This window comes from Lontra canadensis, unplaced genomic scaffold, assembly GCF_010015895.1.
Source record: "Lontra canadensis isolate GAN:19392208 unplaced genomic scaffold, GSC_riverotter_1.0 scaffold47, whole genome shotgun sequence".
NCBI classification, from domain to species: domain Eukaryota; kingdom Metazoa; phylum Chordata; class Mammalia; order Carnivora; family Mustelidae; genus Lontra; species Lontra canadensis.
In genome coordinates this window covers 15,469,489-15,490,054 of record NW_022631041.1, presented here as the reverse complement: position 1 = coordinate 15,490,054, position 20,566 = coordinate 15,469,489, and the positions used below count along the sequence as shown (strand labels likewise).

The 20,566-nt window shown below is 41.5% G+C and overlaps 1 protein-coding gene across 1 annotated transcript in view; it reads right to left on the bottom strand.

Moving 5' to 3' along the window:
* BCKDHB (branched chain keto acid dehydrogenase E1 subunit beta) overlaps window positions 1-20,566 on the bottom strand; it is a gene marked incomplete at its 3' end in the record, with an annotated part of 48,862 nt that overhangs the window by 16,678 nt on the left and 11,618 nt on the right. The window contains exons 2-3 of the mRNA XM_032873006.1: window positions 19,865-19,942; window positions 18,200-18,268 (exon numbers count right to left, since the gene is read on the bottom strand). Of these exons, the coding sequence (XP_032728897.1) occupies window positions 18,200-18,268; window positions 19,865-19,942 (147 nt within the window). The remainder of the gene's footprint in view (window positions 1-18,199; window positions 18,269-19,864; window positions 19,943-20,566) is intronic.

Here is a 20,566-nt window from a genome sequence, read left to right as displayed (position 1 = left end):
AAAAATAGATAAGCACATACCAAGGAAATTTAAAGAAAGTCCTCACACCAGTCCAGATTCAACTGCATATCCAACTGACTATATCAATTTCATAGTTCAAGTGATCTTAATTATGATAAGAGTTGTTTAAAAAAAAAAATACTCAACTGCATTCAACATTTCCTGCTTATTATGCTCCTGAAGTCATGCGTCAACTTTAAAGAGATTTTTACATTTTAATGACTAACAAAGAACTCTTCAAGGGTAAAATAAAAATTATTTTGGTGCTTGAAAATTGAATCTTTTTTTGTTTGCCAAGAAATTCAATTACTATTAGCAATTATCAGATTAGAGACTACTAGAAATATGGAACATTGGAGCGAAATTATTTAAGATGAACAAAGTGTCAATGCCACCACTTAGATAAGATCTTTAGTGAATCATTTATGCTCTCAAAACAACAACAACAAAACCCGAAAACCCACAGTTTTTGTCATATAAGAGAGATGAACACTGTAGCTCTTCTATCTTTTATTAAAATCACATTAACAAGGTTATTAATGTGACTACAAATTTCTTAAGTGAAGCTCTCTAAAATTGAAGAGATTAAACCTGGAGTTTACAGAAATGCACACAAAAAATATAGTTTTTCAAATCTATGTACACATGGCTGAAGAAAGATTCCCAAAAATGAATACAAGCAGTATTTCTGAATAAACCTGCAATAACCTCACTTCACTTGAATACAATCAAAGCTGTTTTTCCAGAAAGTCAAAAGAAATATTTTCGTCATCCTTGTGATAACAGCTGGAATTTAAGGGCAAGCCATCTAATTTTTTTTTTTAGTCTTCCTTCATTTATATGGAAATGAGATGTTTCCTAAAACATATCTGTACTCAATACCTACGTCAACACTGAAGCTCAAAGCACACAAATTCCTCCAGCTGATTCCTAACTATAAGTGAAAACAGCATGCCAACATCATCTAAAGCCCATGTGCGTCATTCACCAAGGAGGACATTACCAAGCTGTCAATTTCAATTAACCTGCCTAGCTTTATAAATAGCCTAAACTTCCCTATCTAAATAGGTTGGTGCCCTTTTCTCAGAAGCAAAGGGAACAACATGACAAAGAAGCATGAAAAATAAATGAGCTTTCCCCTTTGTAAACAGGAGAAAGTTGACATTAAACCAATTCTAAGTCCAAATTCAAGAGCTATTAATAAATTAAAGCTCAAGAGAATCAAGAACCAGTTTTAACCAGAAAATAAACATTGGCTATCAGCTCTTCTAAAAATATCTGTGAGCCTCACTGCTATAGGAACTAATTCAATGTACATATACAGGCAGAGCTGAACACAGATATAATGATGGTCCTTAATATGGTCCCCAAACTAACACTGTTTAAAAGTCCCAAATGACTGATCCTCAGCCAAAAAACAAACAAAAAAAATTTTAATTCAATTATATCACTCTATTCTAAATTTGAAACATTTTAGCATTTTTATAATTTATAGCATTACGATTTCTTATGCTAGTTCCAGATGTTTCTTCCTCTAAAATTGATTGTAACCCACAAACCCTTTATCACTTCTATACTTCAATTACTTATATACTGCACTCTTCTAGTGCACACTCCAATGAGCAAACGAAAGCAGAATTAGAAAATATCAATGGACTTTACAGAGAGGCAGAAAATAATTGGCCCAGATTATTAATCAGGCTAGTGACTCCGAAATTAGTTCATCTCACCAATTTATCCTGTGTGGAGTAAAGAAAAAAACACAGTTGGTCACCATAATTAATCTCAGGTAAAATGTGTGAATTCATGTGTGTACGTGTGTACTTATACACACACGTGTCACCCAGGTAATGATTCACAAGCTTGCCATAACAGCATAACAGACAAGGGACATCTTGCATAAGGATAGTACTGGGGGCACCTGGGTGGCTCAATTGGTTAAGCATCTGCCTTCGGCTCGGGTCATGATCCCAGGGTCCTGGGATCGAGTCCCACATCAGGCTCCCTGCTCAGCGGGAGCCTGCTTCACCCTCTTCCTCTGCCTGCTGCTCACCTTGCTTGTGCTCTCTCTCTCTCCCTCTCGCTGTCAAATAAATAAATAAATCTTTTTTTTTTTTTATGTAAATAAATAAATAAATAAATAAGGATAGTATTCAGCTCACTGAAATATCTAAGACAACCAAAAACTAGTAAGTTAAAAGAAGACTTCTGATCCAAAAAGATGACAAAGTTGATAGACCATACTTTGAAGAAGTCTCCTTAAATCCCCACTCACAGCAGCAACAGAAAATTCCAGTCAAAGTCATTCACTGGTGAAAGTTATTCACTGGTAAAGAATACTCGTATGTGTCAGTTAAATGGTTCGCCACTTTATTTGCACTAAGTCATGACACCTGACTTCCCATTCTTTCATTCATTCAACCAATTCCTATGTCACTATTATGGGTATCAGAGGCATAAAATAGGGGGCAAAATAAGCAGAATGAGTTACAGAGGCAGCGCTAGATGGAAACTGATGAGACTAACTGAGAGAAATTACTTCTGGGTAATGAAGGCTATGAAGAAGATGGGCTAGGTCGGGAAGTATAAATCAGATTTAGAGCAGAGGGCAGAGAAGCATAGGTATGACTGGTGAGTAGTGTAGATCCAGCCAAGAATATGAGGGAGAGAAACTAAAATTGGAAAGAAAAGTCAGAGCCAGATGATTTTTTTTTTTAAGTGAAGAGTGGGTCTTCTTTTTTTTCTTTTTTTAAGACTTTATTTATTTATTTGACAGACAGAGATCACAAGTAGGCAGAGAGGCAGGCAGAGAGAGAGAGGAGGAAGCAGGCTTCCTGGCGAGCAGAGAGCCCGATGCGGGGCTCGATCCCAAGACCCTGGGATCATGACCCGAGCTGAAGGCAGAGGCTTTAACACACTGAGCCACCCAGGCGCCCCAGAGCCAGATGGTTTAAGATCTTCAATGCTAAGCTAAGAAAACTAGACTTGACTATTAAACACAGAGAAGATTTTAAACAAGAATATTGTGATCAGAACCGCATTCTGGGAAAACTCACAGATGTACACATAAGGAACTAGAGTAGGAAGAAGAGTGAGAACAAAGTCTCTTGTGACAAATATTATCATTCAGATCAAAGGGAACAAGCGCATAAACTATGCTCGGGACAGTAGTGAGGGAAACCCCAAGGTAAAGCCAACAGAACTTGACAAGTCTGAAATTAGATTTAAATGTGAGTCATCTTGAGGACCCATAAGCAGGATGCAAGAGGCAGACAGAACTTGAAAATCACCATACATAATAAAATGCAAGGAAAATGGTTTCTACAGTGATCAAAAACAAATACACACATAAGTAAAAGGGGGAGTTTCGCTTGAAATAAACTGGACACTTTTTTAGTGTCAGATCTATTTCTAAACAAAAGGTCAGGGAGAAAGCCAGAAACTACCATGATGCACAATACGAGAGAAGTCTTTAGTTTGGTCCAAACCAGATGGCCAGCTAAAATAAGCCATAATACAGAGTACAATCCAGTATTCCAGAATTAAAGAAATCTATATTCTAGATGCTAACACAGGATAGTCATATCTCCTCGAAGCCTGGGTCATCTATTTCTGACCTCACTTTGCCATGAAAGTTTCCTTTCTTTAGGTCAGCAAGTCACCGGTTGCCCCTTCACTGCACATCCAACCAACACTCTTCAGTCTGTCTTTCATTCAATGTTAAACCCCAACCAACTGCCCGAGATCCTTTCTTCTCCATTTGCCCCAGCTCCCAAAGAATGGCGAGTCCCAGCAGTTCTCCCTGACTCTTCATTGCCCCCCTCCTGATTTCATCTTCCCTCCCACTGACATATGTTAGAGTCTCATTACCTCTCGGATAGATGCAGTCGTTCTCAAACTGTGATCCTCGCTCGGACCAGTGGCAGCAGCAACATCTGGAAAGCTGTTAGAAATAAAAATTCTTGGGCACCCCCCTCAGACCTCCTGAGCCAGAAACTCTGGGGTAGGGCCTAGTAATCTGCGCTTGGGCAAGTCTTCCAAGTGATTCTGATGCAAGCTCAAGTTTAAGAACCTCTGGACTCCCCAGTCCTCAGCCCCGATGTCCCTGTCTTTAGCCTTACAGCTAGCACCAGGTGGCCAGAGTTACCTTCTAAATGACCTGTTTAATTACGTCATTCGCCACCTCTACGACAGTATTCAAAATATGTGAACCCAATTTGAAATAGAAAAAAACCTAACAGACCTCAAATGTTAAATTATTTGTATTTTAATGTTACTTGAATCTGTACAAACATAATACAGTTTTACAAAACTAGCACTACTTCCTTCTATTTATCAAGCATAGGTCAGTATACTCATTTTTTCCCAAAGAGAACACAAAACCAATACATTTAACAATGTTAACCAGAAATCAGGTTTTTCTGAAACTTAATCACAGTGTCAGGTTTCATCCCAGAAGGATGAAGGGTTAGGCCTGGTTCTAGTTGTGAAATCTTGAGGAAGTTATTTTGCCTCTCTGTGCCTTAGTTTCTACATCTACAAAATGGGATAATAGAACTCCATAGGAATGTGGGATTGCATGAGTTAATGTAAAGTTTCCAGAACAGAGCTGGGCATGTGAAAAGCACTATAAGAGTTGGCTGCTGTTGTCAGCTTCATTATTATTATTAATATTATTATGTTAATATAGCAAATGCCTATATATGGAAGCATGGTACTGATTGGTAGTTCTTCATTCTTCATTCTCCCTTTCTTCTACAGTAACAGCACCCCAGAGTTTTACTGAGCACAGATCCACAGAGGATAGAGACTCCATTTCCCAGCCTCCCTTCCCTCTCAGTAAGTTTATATCTACCCTCTCCATGGACAGTGAACCTCCAGGATGGAGATCCTGCTGGCGGAGAACTAAGGGCTTCTTAAAAAGACTTTCAGCCAATTTGCCTCATTCTAGAGCACCATACTCCTCATCCCTCTTCCCAGAGGTACTTGGTGTTATCAATTCCTGAGCCCTTGGGTAATTCTTTTTTTAATATAATTTTTTTTATTTTTTTATTAACATATAATGTATTATTAGCCCCAGGGGTACAGATCTGTTAATCACCAGGTTTACACACTTCACAGCACTCACCATAGCCCCTTGGGTAATTCTTTGGTAGAAACTGGACTGGTTCTTGGCCACTACACTGCCCACTCCAGATTCGGTTTTGGCTAGCCTATCAAACCCTGTACCTTCCTAGCATTTTGTTCATGTGGTCTCCAGTCCCACTAACCCCATCCTTGGGGATTTTGACCGCTGCAAAAGAAGACCCCTTAACATTTTACTGGGGCTTCAGGAAGGAACAAAAGAGAGCTTGTATTCAATTTTCTCTTTTTCCATAAGTCTCCAGTGCCATTTTCTATAAAAACTCTCAGTGCACCACTTAGTTTATCCTCTATCATTTAAATTCTGGCCTAAAGCAAAGAAACAAAGTCCTTACATTGTTTTCTCTTGTTATTTCATTCTTACACTGCTATTTTAGTCACCAGGTAATTAGGCTTTGGCCCAGCAAGCATACTAGGATTTCCTTAAAGGCAGAGCCCACATCTTAAAATTTTTAGTACCTTCTAGAATAGTAGTTCTCAAGCTTGGCTGCACATTTGAATCACCTGAGGACCTTTTAAAACCCCAACCCGGCCACACCCAGAGCAGTACCTTGCAACCTCTGGGGCAAGACCTTACGTCCAGTCCAGCAACACAGGAGCAAGGCCGAGAAGCACTGCCACAAAGTGAGGGTGCTGTTGCTGTCTGGAGACCTAAGTCAGATCCCCATCCCACCCATGTACACACACAACCGAAAGGCATCTACCTTCCTGAAATGGCATCTCCAATAAGCTCTTGAAAGGCATAGTAAACGGGTCTCAGGCAAATACCCCGAGTAACCCCAGGACATAGTAAGGAGGTGCCTTAGCCCAAGACAGAGTTCAGATGACACTGGTCAACGTGGCAACGGTTAAGAGTCAACACCAGCCTTTCTCTGCTGTGTGCCCTTCGGCCCATCGCTGCCTTCCTCATCCTTAATGACTTGTGAGCAGTTGGCCTGGCCATCCCAGATCACAGGCTTGAACGGACCCGGGGCTATTTGGAGAGGCAAGCTTCCAGTTCTGCTGAAACTATAAAACTGACCCAAACAAAGAAAACCAGTGGAGTTGCCAGGCAGCAGAGGCTCTAGAATGTATCGGAGAAGCGAGGGGAAGCATTCTGGCTGGAGAACAGAGCCAGAGGGCTGTGTCAATCTTACATTTGCATAGCTGGCCTGCTATTTGTACTTCGATTTTCTGTGTGCAGGAAATAGTTTGGGGGAATTGTGAAAATCAAAGTCGCCTGAAGTCCCCCTGAAACCACGACATTAGCAAAGATAGGAGCCACAGATCCCCAGGTCACAGCGCCAGCCTCCCGGAGCCTCTTCATTGCCTTTTTTTGGTGGCTCTCGGGGAGATGCACATCAGGTCACTTACGGCCACACGCATAGTGACGGCAAGAGGACAGGCAAGGCCAAACTGGGACAAACCACTAATGCCCCCAAAGGGAGACCCACAAGAAAAAAGAAACAGACGCCACGGGATTGAGAAGGGAGAAAGTACATCAGATGCTAACAAGTGGGCCCAGTCCCTTGGCTGAAGGAGAGAGGAAAGGGTGTTGCTTTTGAATGAAAGATCGGCTAGAGACCACAAACAGACACAACCAGTAGTAGAAGGGACCTGAAAAAATGCAACCTTACCAGGAACTCCTGCCATGTTAGGTCCAGGACCGGCTGGGAAAGGAGTCTACTCACCACTCTCAAAGATAGCCACGTCTGTTCTCGGATCCTGTAACTGCTTGGTGCATGGGGAGGACTAGGAAAGAAACGGGACATAGGATGGGAGCGCCAGCAGTAGCACTCTACAGCTACCGTGAAACCCTGTGCAGCAACTGGGCGGCTGTTCCCTTAGGAAAATGGATGCTGAGAGCTAAGGATTACTCAGCCTAAAAAAAACTGGGAACGAATTTTACCTAAATTTTACTTTGCTGAAATCTTGAACTGTAATGGGAGCTAAAGCTGAGCAGTGAGTGGTCTTCTGCCCCACCCCTGAAGCAGCTCCAGCGTGAACTAGATAGGTGAGCATAAGAAGGGAATTTGGCAAGAACTGAAAAAGGAGAATGCTTTTTTGAGACTATTTGGCTCAAATTCTGCTCACAAGTATATGAGAGAAATCAGGAGAGACTGGGTAGGTTAGAGGAGTACAACTGTTGTGGCCACAATAGCTAACTTCTCTCTCCCTCTCTTCATCTCCCCCCAACCCTCCTCCCCCCTTCTCTTCCTGCTTCCTTCTCTCTCCCTCCCTCCCTCTCCCCCCCGACCCCCTGCCGTTTTTTCTTTATTTTTTATTTCTAATAACCTCTACACCCAACATGGGTCTTGAACCCCTAACCCCAAGATCAAGAGTCACATGCTCCTCTGACTGAGCCAGCCAGGTGCCCCTAACTTTTCTCTTTTTGATACAAAGAGGTAAATACCATAAGCAGAGTTGTAACCTTAATTATTAAATGTAGAATAATTAAATAATTAAAGAACCATTTTATAGAATTAAAATATTAATATTACAGAATTAAAACAGAATAATCAAAAGCTAAGTATCTAGCTGGTCCTTGGACAGAAACTCCACAATCTTTGACAAAAGAGAAAGGTGCTTTCTTCGGACAAATGACTGACCCAGGGAACTGCTGAGAATGCTACGGAACTTCTCTCTTTAACTAACGTCTCTCCTATCAGTGTTCAATTTAGATTTGAAAAGATATAAAAGGGTTTTTACGCCATCTAAATGTCCCTTGCTTCCTTTAAGAATTGACATGTTCCTACAGTGACTTAAAAGCTTCCTTTTGAGTCCTAAGGAGCCTCCACTTCTTCCAGAACAAAACATTCAAATTGAGCATCTACAGGATCTTGATTGATTAAGATTGTAATGCTGTGTTTGTGTTTCTGGCTTAGAAACTAGGGTCTTTGTTTCTGCTGGACTCCGGGCTGGCAGAGACCAGAAGAGGAAAACATGAGGGTTAAATGAGCAGCCTGCCCAGAAATCGAGAGTGGGAGAAATCCCTTATTACCAAAGATGCTTTAGTGTCCAGGAGCCAAAACGACAGAAAAAGAATATTTTGGCTAATTTAAGGCTGGCTAGATGCCACCATTTCGGCTGGCGGCCAGAGGGCCTTGAGGGGAGAGGGATGGCAGGGCGCCACAGGAGAAGGTCAAGCACTTCATCGCTAAAGCTGCCTTTGGGTGTAGCTGCTCAATGGGAAACTGAAAACTTTTTGTCCAACAAGCTTCCCAAGTGATTCCTTAGCACATGACATTTGCCAACCTTTACCTAACTGATCCCTTATCCCCTCTGCCAATCAAAGCAACCACGAAATTTCATCTACGCCAAATGGGAACAGAAAACAACACTTGCTCCAATATTCTGTGACTTTACATAGAAGGCTCCGGTCAATGAATACCTGTCGGATGACATGAACGCTGTCCTCCGTGCGGGGCTGTTTGTACTGGCTACTCCCGATTTGACTGGAAAATCATTTTTCCTGGTGAATTTCATGGTTATGTGAATTTCTAACCACACTGGAGTCGCTAAACAGCGAAATTCCAAGTTAGAACTGAAGTAAAGATTGTATAACTATGTAAATAACCCACACGCTTAGATTCAAACCTCTTGAGACAGGTAAGGGACCTCAGTTAAGTGACAGTAATAGCTCAACATCTGAGTGCCATGGGTCAACGTGCAGCTGCCACGTAGCTGCCAGGACCATCAGACGCGCTACTTCAGAGACGGAAAAGCATTCTCGGGTGTCATGTAATAGGCTCTGGGATCGGTGTCCTCAAGATGAACGAAATAGGATGGGAGAATCCAGGGATTCCCAGATACAAGGCAATCGGAACCGTGTATGAAAATTTTGGGACTGTTGATCCCCTTCCGTCCCTGAGAGTTTCTGGGATCTGAAAAGAAAAGACTCATAATTCAAAAATTACATTTGAATCAAATAAGCAACAATTCTGCATGTATGAAAAGTTAGGAAAAAAAGTCACTGGCTTCAATACATAAAAATTAGAAAGCGAGCTGTCCAAAATATAACAATTAAAAATATCGAATGCATCCAAATCCAATAAATATTAAATACTGAAGTGTGTGTTCTTCCCGCTGTTAGAAGTACCAGTCTGGAGGAGGATATACGTAAGACTTGGCACCTGATTCAGGAAGCTAACTTAGCAACATCATCCCTAACATTAAGGATATAGGACTTTGGTCTTACTGGATAGCGAAAGCATAAAATGAAAGATCTTTTACTCCCTTTAAAGTGTTCTCAATATAGTTTCATTTTTTTTAATTCTTAACTATGATGTTTTTAAAAATATAGGACTGAATTTTTAAGTCTGACAATAATGACCCTACAACCCCATTTTTCCTGATCTAGTATTTTAGTCCAAGCCTATCCTAAGCCCTGTTGGTGCTCATATTTGATCATTTTAAAAGCCTGCCATTGTCAAATTAGGTTGGTAAAGCTTAAGGGCTTTACACCGTGATGCTCAAAATGTCAGAGAGAACACCTGCTGGCAGCTTTAACATTTATTGTTTAACCAACTAAAGAAAAATAAAAAACAGTCAAGGCAGCAGCTGCCACCCAGAACAACTTAATATACTAATCAGAAAAACATGCTCACAAAAGAATCACAAAAAGAATTTTTAAGAACTTTTGATATGGGTTACTGATGGGTTATTCCTACTCCATGAATAATCAAAGCCCTTAAGCTCTGTTCACTAAAATTCCTTGCATATTCCTTCTATTTTTTTTAAAGATTTTATTTATTTATTTGACAGAGATCACAGGTAGGCAGAGAGGCAGAGAGAGAGAGGGGGAAGCAGGCTCCCCACTGAGCAAAGAGCCCAATTCAGGGTTTGATCCCAGGACCCTGAGATCATAACCTAAGCCGAAGGCAGATGCTTAACCCACTGAGCCACCCAAGCGCCCCTATATTCCTTCTATTTTTCATGCTTTGTAGGAGTTATTCATTTATAAGGAAGAAGGGAAAACAACATAGTACAGAAAGCTCAGCACTGGTCTTTAGGAAGGTTGAGCTCAGGATCTGGCTTATCTGCTTACCGCTGGATAACTTGGTAACATCTAGAACTTCTCAGAACTTCAGTTTCTAGATTGTATGGAAGACTGGATCAAGGGTTCTCAACCTTAGCACTACTGACATTTTGGGCCAGAGAATTCTCTGGTGAAAAAGGGCTGTCCCTGTGCACAGTAAGACAGTTATCCACTGCCCTGACCTCCACCCATTACATGCCAGTGGCAACCCCCAGCTGTGATCATCAGAAACGCCTCTGGACTCCTGCCTCCAGGAGTGAGAAATCACCCTCAGTCGATAATCACCGGACTAGATATAGCCTCAATCTCTCTCTAGCTCTCATCTCCTACAAAATACATTAAATCTTATTTTCTTAAATGTTATTTGTTGAGACACTGGTCAACATGCCAACTGTGAAGATTATACATTTTAATTTTTAGAGAAATTAAAATACAGTGACCATCTATACCAATTCTAATTTTAGTAGACTCCAAGATCTTTCAGGAATTAAAAATCACAAAAGAACATCGAAGCACGTAGGAGGGAAACAAATGTAAATGAAGTATATCTCAACAATATTTGAGTCCCATTTTCTAGGGTATTTCAACTGGATAAAAGAGATAAAGAACAAATTTAATATACCCTTCTTCTCATCTAGTTCTACCACATGTGTAGTCTTAGAAAACAAAGGGCCTTGTAATACCGGCACAATTTAAAGAAACACTTAAAGCTACTAACAATCCTTTTAAAATATTTTTTAATAAGCATATTAGAGAAAAAGTTTACACTATTTTAACACCTGTTTTTACTCCAAATTCACAGAACAGTTAAACATCTTACAACCTAGACCTGCTATTAAAGGTCCTGTGAAGTCATACATGTGTATACTTTGTGGGGAAAATAAATCACGTACTCCATTTCCCTCAAGAACTGCCATTTACCAAGCTTTTCCTTCAGTGAAATTAACGATAACTGCCTAGAAGCCTGACCCCCATTCACAGACTGACATTCCTGACCCTACAACCAAGAGGATGATGACCACCCAAGTAACCCCTTCCTTGAAGCAGGCCATTTTTTTCTGTTAAAGAGGTTAATTTCATAATTCACATTAAAGTAGAGCAGACTTGTCAAAAGATTTTGCCTGCATCCCCCAAATTTAAAACTTATACTGCAGAAAGAATGCTTTTTTTTTTCAATATTTTATTTATATATTTGTAAGAGAGAGTGAGAGAGCACAAGCAGGGGGAACAGCAGGCAGGGGGAAAAGCAGACTCCCTGCCAAGCAAGGAGCCGGATGCGGGGCTCAATCCCAGGACCCTGGGATCATGACCTGAGCCGAAGGCAGACCGCTTAACTGACTGAGCCACCCAGGAGCCCCTGGAGAAGGAAGGTCTTAAGAGAAAGTTAAGGGCCCCACATGCCAATGATTCTAAAATGACAGAACAATTGTTATATTCATAAAACCTCTACTTGCAAAAGAAATTGAAATGTGAAACAAATGTGCTCCTCTTTTTAAAAAGAGACACAAGCACAAAGAATACCAAAGTACATGCCCGTGAGGAACATCTAGTCCTTTCCTTGACTGATGAGGCCACGGAGGCCGAAAATCAAGTCCCAAATAGCGGCGTATGACAGAGGAGAACATGTCTTCACACGCCCGCCCTAGTTTTCCTTCCTGAAGCCAGTGTGCTAAAGTGCCTGGTTAAACAATTTCAATGATGTTTACATAAGAAAACAAATAAGCGGTTATATTTGTTTTCCCAAGCTGCTAGGACAGGCTGTAGTTGTGGTATAGAGGAATGAACACAGTAATGGAAAAATATCAAATCCCATGAAAAGGCAGATGCTTGGGCCCATAGACTAATTCAGCAAGTCCTCTGCTATTCCTTCTCACCTAAGCTTCTTCCAATAAGCGGACCAAAATAGAGTCTTATGAACCACAGCCCAGCAATGGCCATATCAGTACAGAAGAGCGTGAAACAAAAACATATGTTGAGGGGCGCCTGGGTGGCTCAGTCGGTTAGGGAACCGACTCTTGGTTTTGCCTCAAGTCATGATCTCAGGATTGTGAGATCGAGCCCATGTCAGGTTCCAAGCTTAGCAAAGAGTCTGCTGGGGTTTCTCTCTCTCTTTCTCTCTGCCCCTCCCCACACTCACTCACTTACTCACTATGTCTTTCTCTCTCTCTCTATCTCTCTCAAATGAATGGATAAATCTTTAAAAAAAAAAAAAATACACTTAACCTGACGTAAAAGTCTTACATGACTGAAACACACCCAGACAACACATTGAGAAGGACAATAATGAGGACAGGTTCCAAAGAACGGTGGAATCTGTCTCATTATATAAATGAAAGAATGTGTGGTATTCAACATTAAATCACATAACCTAAAAAAAATCAACTACCATCTGAATTGCCCACTCCTACCCACGGCTTCCCTAGGACATACCTAGTTTCACCTGTTGCTCCGGGGCAAGGGAACCCTTGCTTAAAAAGGCTAAAGCTGGTATTTGGAGTGCATGTGTCAGTGAGGTTAGACCATCTATTTTCAGTTTTCAAACCACCCTTACTATTTTGTGCCATCAAAGGACAGAGAAGAACAGTGGTTTATGGGGCTACACTCACTCTCACCCATCTGGATTACCCAGAATACAAAAGAGCTCTATCTTTTTTTTTAAGATTTTATTTATTTGACACAGAGATCACAAGTAGGAAGAGAGGCAGGTGGGGTAGGGTGGGGGGAGGGGCGGTGGGCAGGCTCCCTGCAGAGCAGAGAGCCCAATGTGAAGCTGGATCCCAGGACCCTGATACCATGACCCGAGCCGAAGGCAGAGGCTTAACCCACTGAGCCGCCCAGGCACCCCTCTATCTTCTTTTTTTAATAGCGTGGTCCCTAATTACTCAGTTCCTTCTTTTTAATATCAAATAGTATTCAGCATCACAACATTAGGTCAGTAACCAGCAATTCTTCAAATTCTCCCTTCTGATGGGATTCAAAAGGCTTCTCGGCCTTTGCAGAGTGTTGGTACCGCCAGCAAGGAGAGCCTCATTTCGAAGTGTAGGCTGCCACCTACTGACTGTGCCCTAGTCTCTCTCAACACTAGGCTCTTCCACAGAAAGCGAATCAATTCCTTGCAGGATGCTCTCTGCTATGTCATTTCATGCCATGTATTCAACTAGATCAATATAATCTTTCAAATACAAGTGCTTTTAACTTCAAAAAAAATACAAAACGGACAGGTTTCTGTACAGCTAAACATCCCTGGCCTGCACTCAAAAGGGCAGAGAACTATTTTTAAGACACATGCTATTTGTTTAAATATGGAAAAGTTCTATTTGAATAGATGTCTCTTCACCACTTCCTTTATTCCTCAGTCCTGAAAAGTGAAGCTCACTGTCTCATTAGAATTGATTTAACTGTTCATATTGATCAACCTGAAGTTATTCAAAACTTTGTAGTCCTAAAGCACTTGTAAAAAAAAAACAAAAAACACAGCAGCTGACAATAAAGCTAAAAGTTAGCCTTTAATTAGCTCAGCCCCCTGTCATAGAGACCTAAATCTGCAGGTGCCTCCTTTTTCTAAAGGGCAGAGGACTTTTTCAAGTGAGAGTTTCTTGCTGTTCTAAGAAAAAAAATCAGGGGCACCAGGCTATCTCAGTTACTGTCCTCCTTTGGCTCAGGTCATGATCCCAGGGTCCTGGAATTGAGCCCCACGTTGGGCTCCCTGTTCAGTGGGGAGTCTGCTTCTCCCTCTGCCTGCCACTCCCTCTGCTTGCACTCTTTTCTCTCTCTCTCTCCACCGTCAAATAAATGAATAAAGCCTTTAAAAAAAATCAGACCAACGAAACATCATGAAAGGGAAATAAGGAAATCCCCTTTCTGAGGCAGTAGGCCATTGTCTTGGTGAGAGAGTGAAGGGTAAGTTCACTCAACAACATCCACTTCATAAGTATTGCCAGACACTATATTAGGAGCCCAGGGTGCACAGATGACTTAAACATCTATTGCCTTCCAGAAGCTGTCTGGTGCAGAGACCTGGTGGGGAGACAATTACAAGGCAGCCTGCACTATGTAAAAGGTATAAAATCCGAGCAGTGAAAACTACTGCCTGGGTCTGCTTGGGGGGTCAGGAAGAGCTTTATAGAGGAAGCTTCTGAAGGCAAAAGTGGAGCTTACCAGGAAATCTGATGAGAGAGAGAGTGCTAAATGGTGTGTGCAAAGGACGGGAGATTGGGGTGGGGGGGGAAGCAGAGGCTTAGGGAAAACATCTACCAGTTCAACACTGGTAAAGAATAAACTGAATGAGGTCAAGTAGGTAGGGAGAGGGCAGCTCTCAGAGTCTTTTCTATATCCTGCCAAGCAATGTGCCTTTTAGAACGATCACACTGGCGGCAGGTGGGGACAGGAGGCAGGGGGATTGCTGAGAAGAGCCATGAAACTATCCAAGCAAAGAAGATAAGGGTCTGCAGGCAGAGAGGCCACTTTAGAAAGAAACTGAGAAGATGAAATTGTAGGACTTGACCGGGGCTGAAGAACAAGAAAAGAGGACAAGACTCGGATCCCCCTAGTTTCTGGCTCAGGTAACCAACTGGGTAGTGGCCTATTCACTATCACTAGTGGCATATTCACAGTCGGCCCTGTGGGTTTTCTGGGTGGAGATAATGCATTCCACGGAATTTGAAAATTGGAGTCTGGAAACCGTGCGTGTGAAGCGACGGGAACACCGAGGTGACGATGAGCCGTGGTAACACGAAGACACAGATGTGAAGCTCAAGCCGGTGGTCTACACTGGATTTAGCAATTCGCAAGTCCCTGGAGTGTAAGCAGCAGCGGACGGGGATGAAATGCCCCAGGCAGAGCGGGTGCAATCACAAGAGCACCACTGGGGAGAATCTGGGCAGCAAGAGGGGAGGAAGAGACCCTGGGCAGGCAACAGAAGCCTCGCCGGCCTCAACAAGCACTCAGCTCGCTACCACACGGGGGCCAGCAGGACAGAAGAGGGAAGGCTAGAAACTGCTCAGCCGCGCAGCTACACCAGATGCAGACAAGACTAAGTTCGACCTCTGCTTTCCACTTCCACGTGTGAGGCGCTTGGAAGTAGCCACTCTGTCCAAGTCAAAAGCGGAACAGACTGAAAAGTCAACAACTCTTCCTGGACCCAAGAGAGAGGAGAGGACACACAGCAAACCGCTGTCCTCCTGGAGGCTGAAGAGACAGACAGATGGAGGAAGACAGGCAATCTTGACTTAGCAGAGCAGAGGCTGAGGAGTCAAAATGACTGCCAGAGCCAGGGCCAGAGTAGGAAAACTTGAACTGTGATTGAGGAATGGCTGGAGGCTCCGTCTGGACAAGCCTGAGAGTTAAAAACTCCAGGGAATCCAGTCCAACCTAAACAAACTGGCCTCCCCAATTCTGTGAGGCTTACCTCCAGGCGCTCCACCAGGTTCCTAAGATAAACACATGAGAAAAATGCCCTCCTGCTTCCAGCTGGGGAAGTGCACAAGGAACCATTTTGAAATACACCAGAGCACTCCCTTCTTAAAAAGGCTTGACATCAAGGGAAACCAGTTAACCAGAGCCTAATCTGCTGGGTATTTATTGTCAGACTGAAATTGACCTGGGGGAAGGAATATGCCCAACTCCAGTCAGCTCCAGGCCTCCTGTCCCACCTGAGAGAGAGGAAAACATGCCTGTGAAGTTCACAGTCCAGAGGCAGAGGCTCAATAAAGGACCAAGATCTAATCACGGGGTTACAGAATACGTCCCTTCCCCATACACCTCACCACCACATCCCTGAAGGCCTATTTATAGCCGTTCCTTTCACCCAGTGCATCATGTCCAGCTAGTGAGAGAAAATTACAGGGCATACTAAAAGGCAAAATCACAATTTGAAGAGCCAGAGCAAGCATCAGAACCAGACAGGGCAGATACTGCAATTACCAAACCAGGGACTTAAAACAACTATGATGAATATGCAAAGGGCACCAATGGCAATAAAGTAGACAACATGCAAGAACAGGTGGGCAACATAAGGAGAGCTGAAAACCCTAAGAAGAAAACAAAAGTATAATTCTGTTTGTTTTTTAAGATTTTATTTATTTATTTGACAGAGAGAGAGGCATCAAGAGAGGGAACACAAGCAGGGGGAGTGGAAGAGGGAGAAGCAGGCTTCCCGCTGAGCAGGCAGCCCAATGTGGGGCTTGATCCCAGGACCCTGAGACCCATGACCTGAGCCGAAGGCAGACGCTTAACGACTACCCAGGCACCCCTAATTCTATGTTTTAAGCATTACTTAATATATGCGAACATACCCAGATATATTCAAATATGGTCTAGAAGCATGTAAACCAAGAGGGGTACCATGGTTTTCTCTGGTTATCTCCGGAAGTATGGACAATTTTATGTTTCTCCTTTCTGCTTTTCTATATTTTCCAAATTTTCTTTAATGCATATGCATTGCTTTTGAAATAAAAGGTGTAAAGGCTTTTAATTTTTTTTTTTAAAGAGCTAAAGTTTGTAGGCATCCAAATTATCTGGAACTGAGACAGTGTGAGATAGTTGAGACTGAGGTACTTCAATCTCTGAAAAGCTGTTAGAAATAGGAGAAAGCAGAGGGACCACTCTCAGAAAATCCACCTGCTATAAAGAGAAAAGACCTTCTCGGTAAGCAAGGTGGAACATGCCATGATGTCTTGGATTCAAGTATAACAGAACCTCAGAGAACAGTGGGAAAAGAAGGAACAACAGTTAGGGAAAAAAATTAGAACTGCCAACTGCACCCATGAGCTTTAGAGAGCAGTGGCAAAGGTAAAAAGAAAGGGAGACGTCAACTCCTCCCCCTGAACTTAACCATTTTGCTGACTTCCATTTGAGGTAAGACTGAGGGAAGAAACAAAAAGTCAAATCACCTCAAAGTCATCCCTAACAGTAAGGAGTTGAAATATATTCCTCACACAGCAAGTCAGGAGGGAGGATGCTGGGATCTGCCAAAGTGCCCTCTGTTTGAAGTCTGAGTCAAATGAAATGAGTAAAAGCAACTGGCAGAAATCAATCCCATGCCAAGCAAAAGACGAGATCAGCTGAGGTGAAACATGTGGAAGGATAATGGGTTGGTAAAATTTTTTTTGAGTGGGGGATGGTAAATCACATGTGTCAACTTGGCTAGATGATGGTGCCCAGTTACTTAGTCAAAGACCAGTGTGGATATTGCTGCGAATGTGTTCTTTAGATGTGATTAACATTTAAATCACTAGACTGTCAGTAAAGCAAATAGCCCTTCACAATACAGATGACCTTCACCCAATCATTTGAAGGGCTTAGGAAAAAAGACAGGCTTCCCCAACAAAAAGAAATTCGGCCTGAAAACTGCAACAAAGAAACCCTGCCTGGGCTTCCAGCTTGCTCACTGGCTTGCCCTACAGATTTCAGACTTGCCAGCCCCCTTATTATGTGAGCCAATTCCTTAAAAAGTAAATCTCTCTCTTTCTCAATATAGATATAGGTGTAGGCATTAGATACAGGTGTAGAATAGAGAGATACATATAAAGACAAACAGAAATAGATACATATATAATACACACACATGTACACACACATACATAGATACAACACATCCTAATGCTTCTAATCTCTGGGGAGCCCAAATACGGGGAAATAAAAGATGAACTCTATTAACAAAGACCAGTAGGGCCAAATCTTGAACTAGAGACACTGGAAGCAAAATTGTTGGCAGTAGTAAGAGATCAAAGCCTACTAGATTTGAATGACATAATAGACTAATACATTTAATGAAGATGATTTTGGCTTCTATAATATGTGTGATCTGAACCAGATCAGAGAGATACTGCAATTAGACCACATTCGGAGAAACCCAAGCCAAGGGATTCTGTAGATGCCTACGGAAATGGAAAACAAACCAACAAAAATAAAAACAAAAACCAACAACTGTGTGAACAATAAGGATCCGGCAAGCAATGGAACAGGCATCTTTTGTATCTTCAACATATTTAAGGAAAAATTATACAAGAATACTATGCACATAAAAAGACAGTGACTTACCATATTTGTCTCGTAAACCGACAGTACATCTAAAGACTCCACCAAAAGCAACATCTTCACCAAATATTACTGAAAAACAATGTTTACAAAACATGTTTTATTTAATAACACTTAAGTGATACTGACAATGAAAAATAGGTAATTTAAATGTTTTACACCTTAAATCAGAAAACAGAAATGGATTAGAAGTTTAAATCAAGGTTTCTCAACTTCAACATTACTGACAGTTTGGACTGAATAATTCTTTCACTGTAGCAGCCTGTTCTGTGCATTGTAGACCTCTCTGAGCAGCAACCCTGGCCTCTACCCAGTGGATGACAGTTGTCACCCGCTACACACCCACCCACCCACACACACACACAAACACAGTCATGACAGCCAAAAGTGTCTCCAGACTTTGTTAAACGTAAGGGGAAGAAGGGGGATTAAAATCGCCCCAATTGATGAAGAAGCACTTATCTAGAATGTCATTTTGTTTCACCCAGGAAGAAAACGAAGCCCAGGGCAGAAGTAAAGTAACTTAACCAGTAGGACAGCAAGCAGCAGAACTGACTCACACTCCAGGCTCAAGTCCCCTGCCAGTGGTTCTCTTTCAAACATGGTCTACAATGAAAGGCAACAATCTTAAGGGCTGAAGGAAACGCATTCCAAGCTGAGAGAACAGTCACAAGTAGGAAAAGGACCTAAATGGTGTGAAAAGAGGCAAGTATGGCGGCAGGTAGTGAGCAAGGCCAACGACAATAAAAATGGGTGTTCACATAGCTGAATTTATTAACACCTAACCAGTTTTGTGGACCTTATGAAATTCACCCTTCTTTACTCTTCAAGATCAATCATTCTCAGATGACATTCAAACAAAGCAAGATCTCATCATCCAATAGTATAGCTCTCACTTCCTCCTAACAAATTAACCCCTTCTTCACTTGACCTTAAAACTAGGGACCTTAAAACTTCTCAAGTGGAAGCCCAAGGCATACTAAATATATGTATTTATATATACCAATATATAAATATGCATAGGTTATAGTATATATAGTACATACTAATATATAAAAGTATATATATTCATACATACTAGCATGAGCACACACGTACACACACACTATATATATATTTATATATATATATGAAGTAAAGCCAACCAAATTGAGGAGACATATATATATAGCAAAACAACTGTTTTTATACCAATAATTAAATTTGATAAGATAAAGTTATTTACAAATACTAAAGTTATTTCAAAAAAGTCTTGTAAGTGGGATGGCTATCTCAAAGGAAAGCGTGGAACCAAATCTTCATTTCATAAACAGATTCATAAATCTGAATCAAGTGGTACTTCCTGTTTTTTTCCTATATGCTGGAGAAACAGAAGTACGTATTAGGTATCAATCTAGAAAATATTAATATAATAACAGGACCACAAATACCATGGGCGAAAGTTGACTTGATGATGTCAGATATACATGAGAACTAATTCATAATGAACTGATTTTTAAAAATGTGTTAATACCATAATCTGATTATTTGACCTTAATCATTTGACCAGATCATTTAAAAAATTTCAGGCAGACCTATGTTAACCACTGAGCTTTAGATACGGTATTTCCAGCAAATTTTCAATCTGAATTAACACACCTACCACACTCACACACAAAGGAAGTTTACCTGCAGTAGGATCTTTAGCCAATGAGTTATCCAAGGCACTTGTTATCGCCTGGAAAAGATTCATTTTCTGAGTTTGCCCTGTGAAAATTTAAAAAAAGAAAAAATTTTACATAACATTTCTTACATTGTAAGATGTATAAAAAATAGCCAGTTTCTTAACAATTGGTTACAACATGATTAAAATCAAAGAACAGAAAGTACAGAATATCCTATGTGAATTTACTGGATGAGTCACAATGAGGCTGGTTTTACAGAAAATACAAAAGCAATATAGAGTTCTGCACTTGATGATGAAGCAAAATTTACACTTACTAAACAACGAAAAAACAAGTATAAAAAAGGAAAAAGCTATTTCATCAAGTCACCAAATGTGTATATACAATAAATAAAAGTGATGGGAAGTTGGAAAAGGGAACCAGCCAGAGTGAAAGTGGTCTGGAAAGACACAGGGCAGGGGTGAAGGCTATCCTGATAGAAAATGCACAATGACCAGAGGCACACGTTAAATATGCCGGTAACAGCAAATGGTCATGGACCATAGAACAAGGAGGGAGGAAGGCTAATGATAAATGTTAGCACTCAGAACTTGCTGGTGTTTGGAGAATACTACAATTCCAGGCATCGACACACCAGTCTCGGTCCTTCCACTGTCTTGCTGTCCAGCAGAATCTCTGAAAGCCAACTTCTGGCTCCCTTATTCGA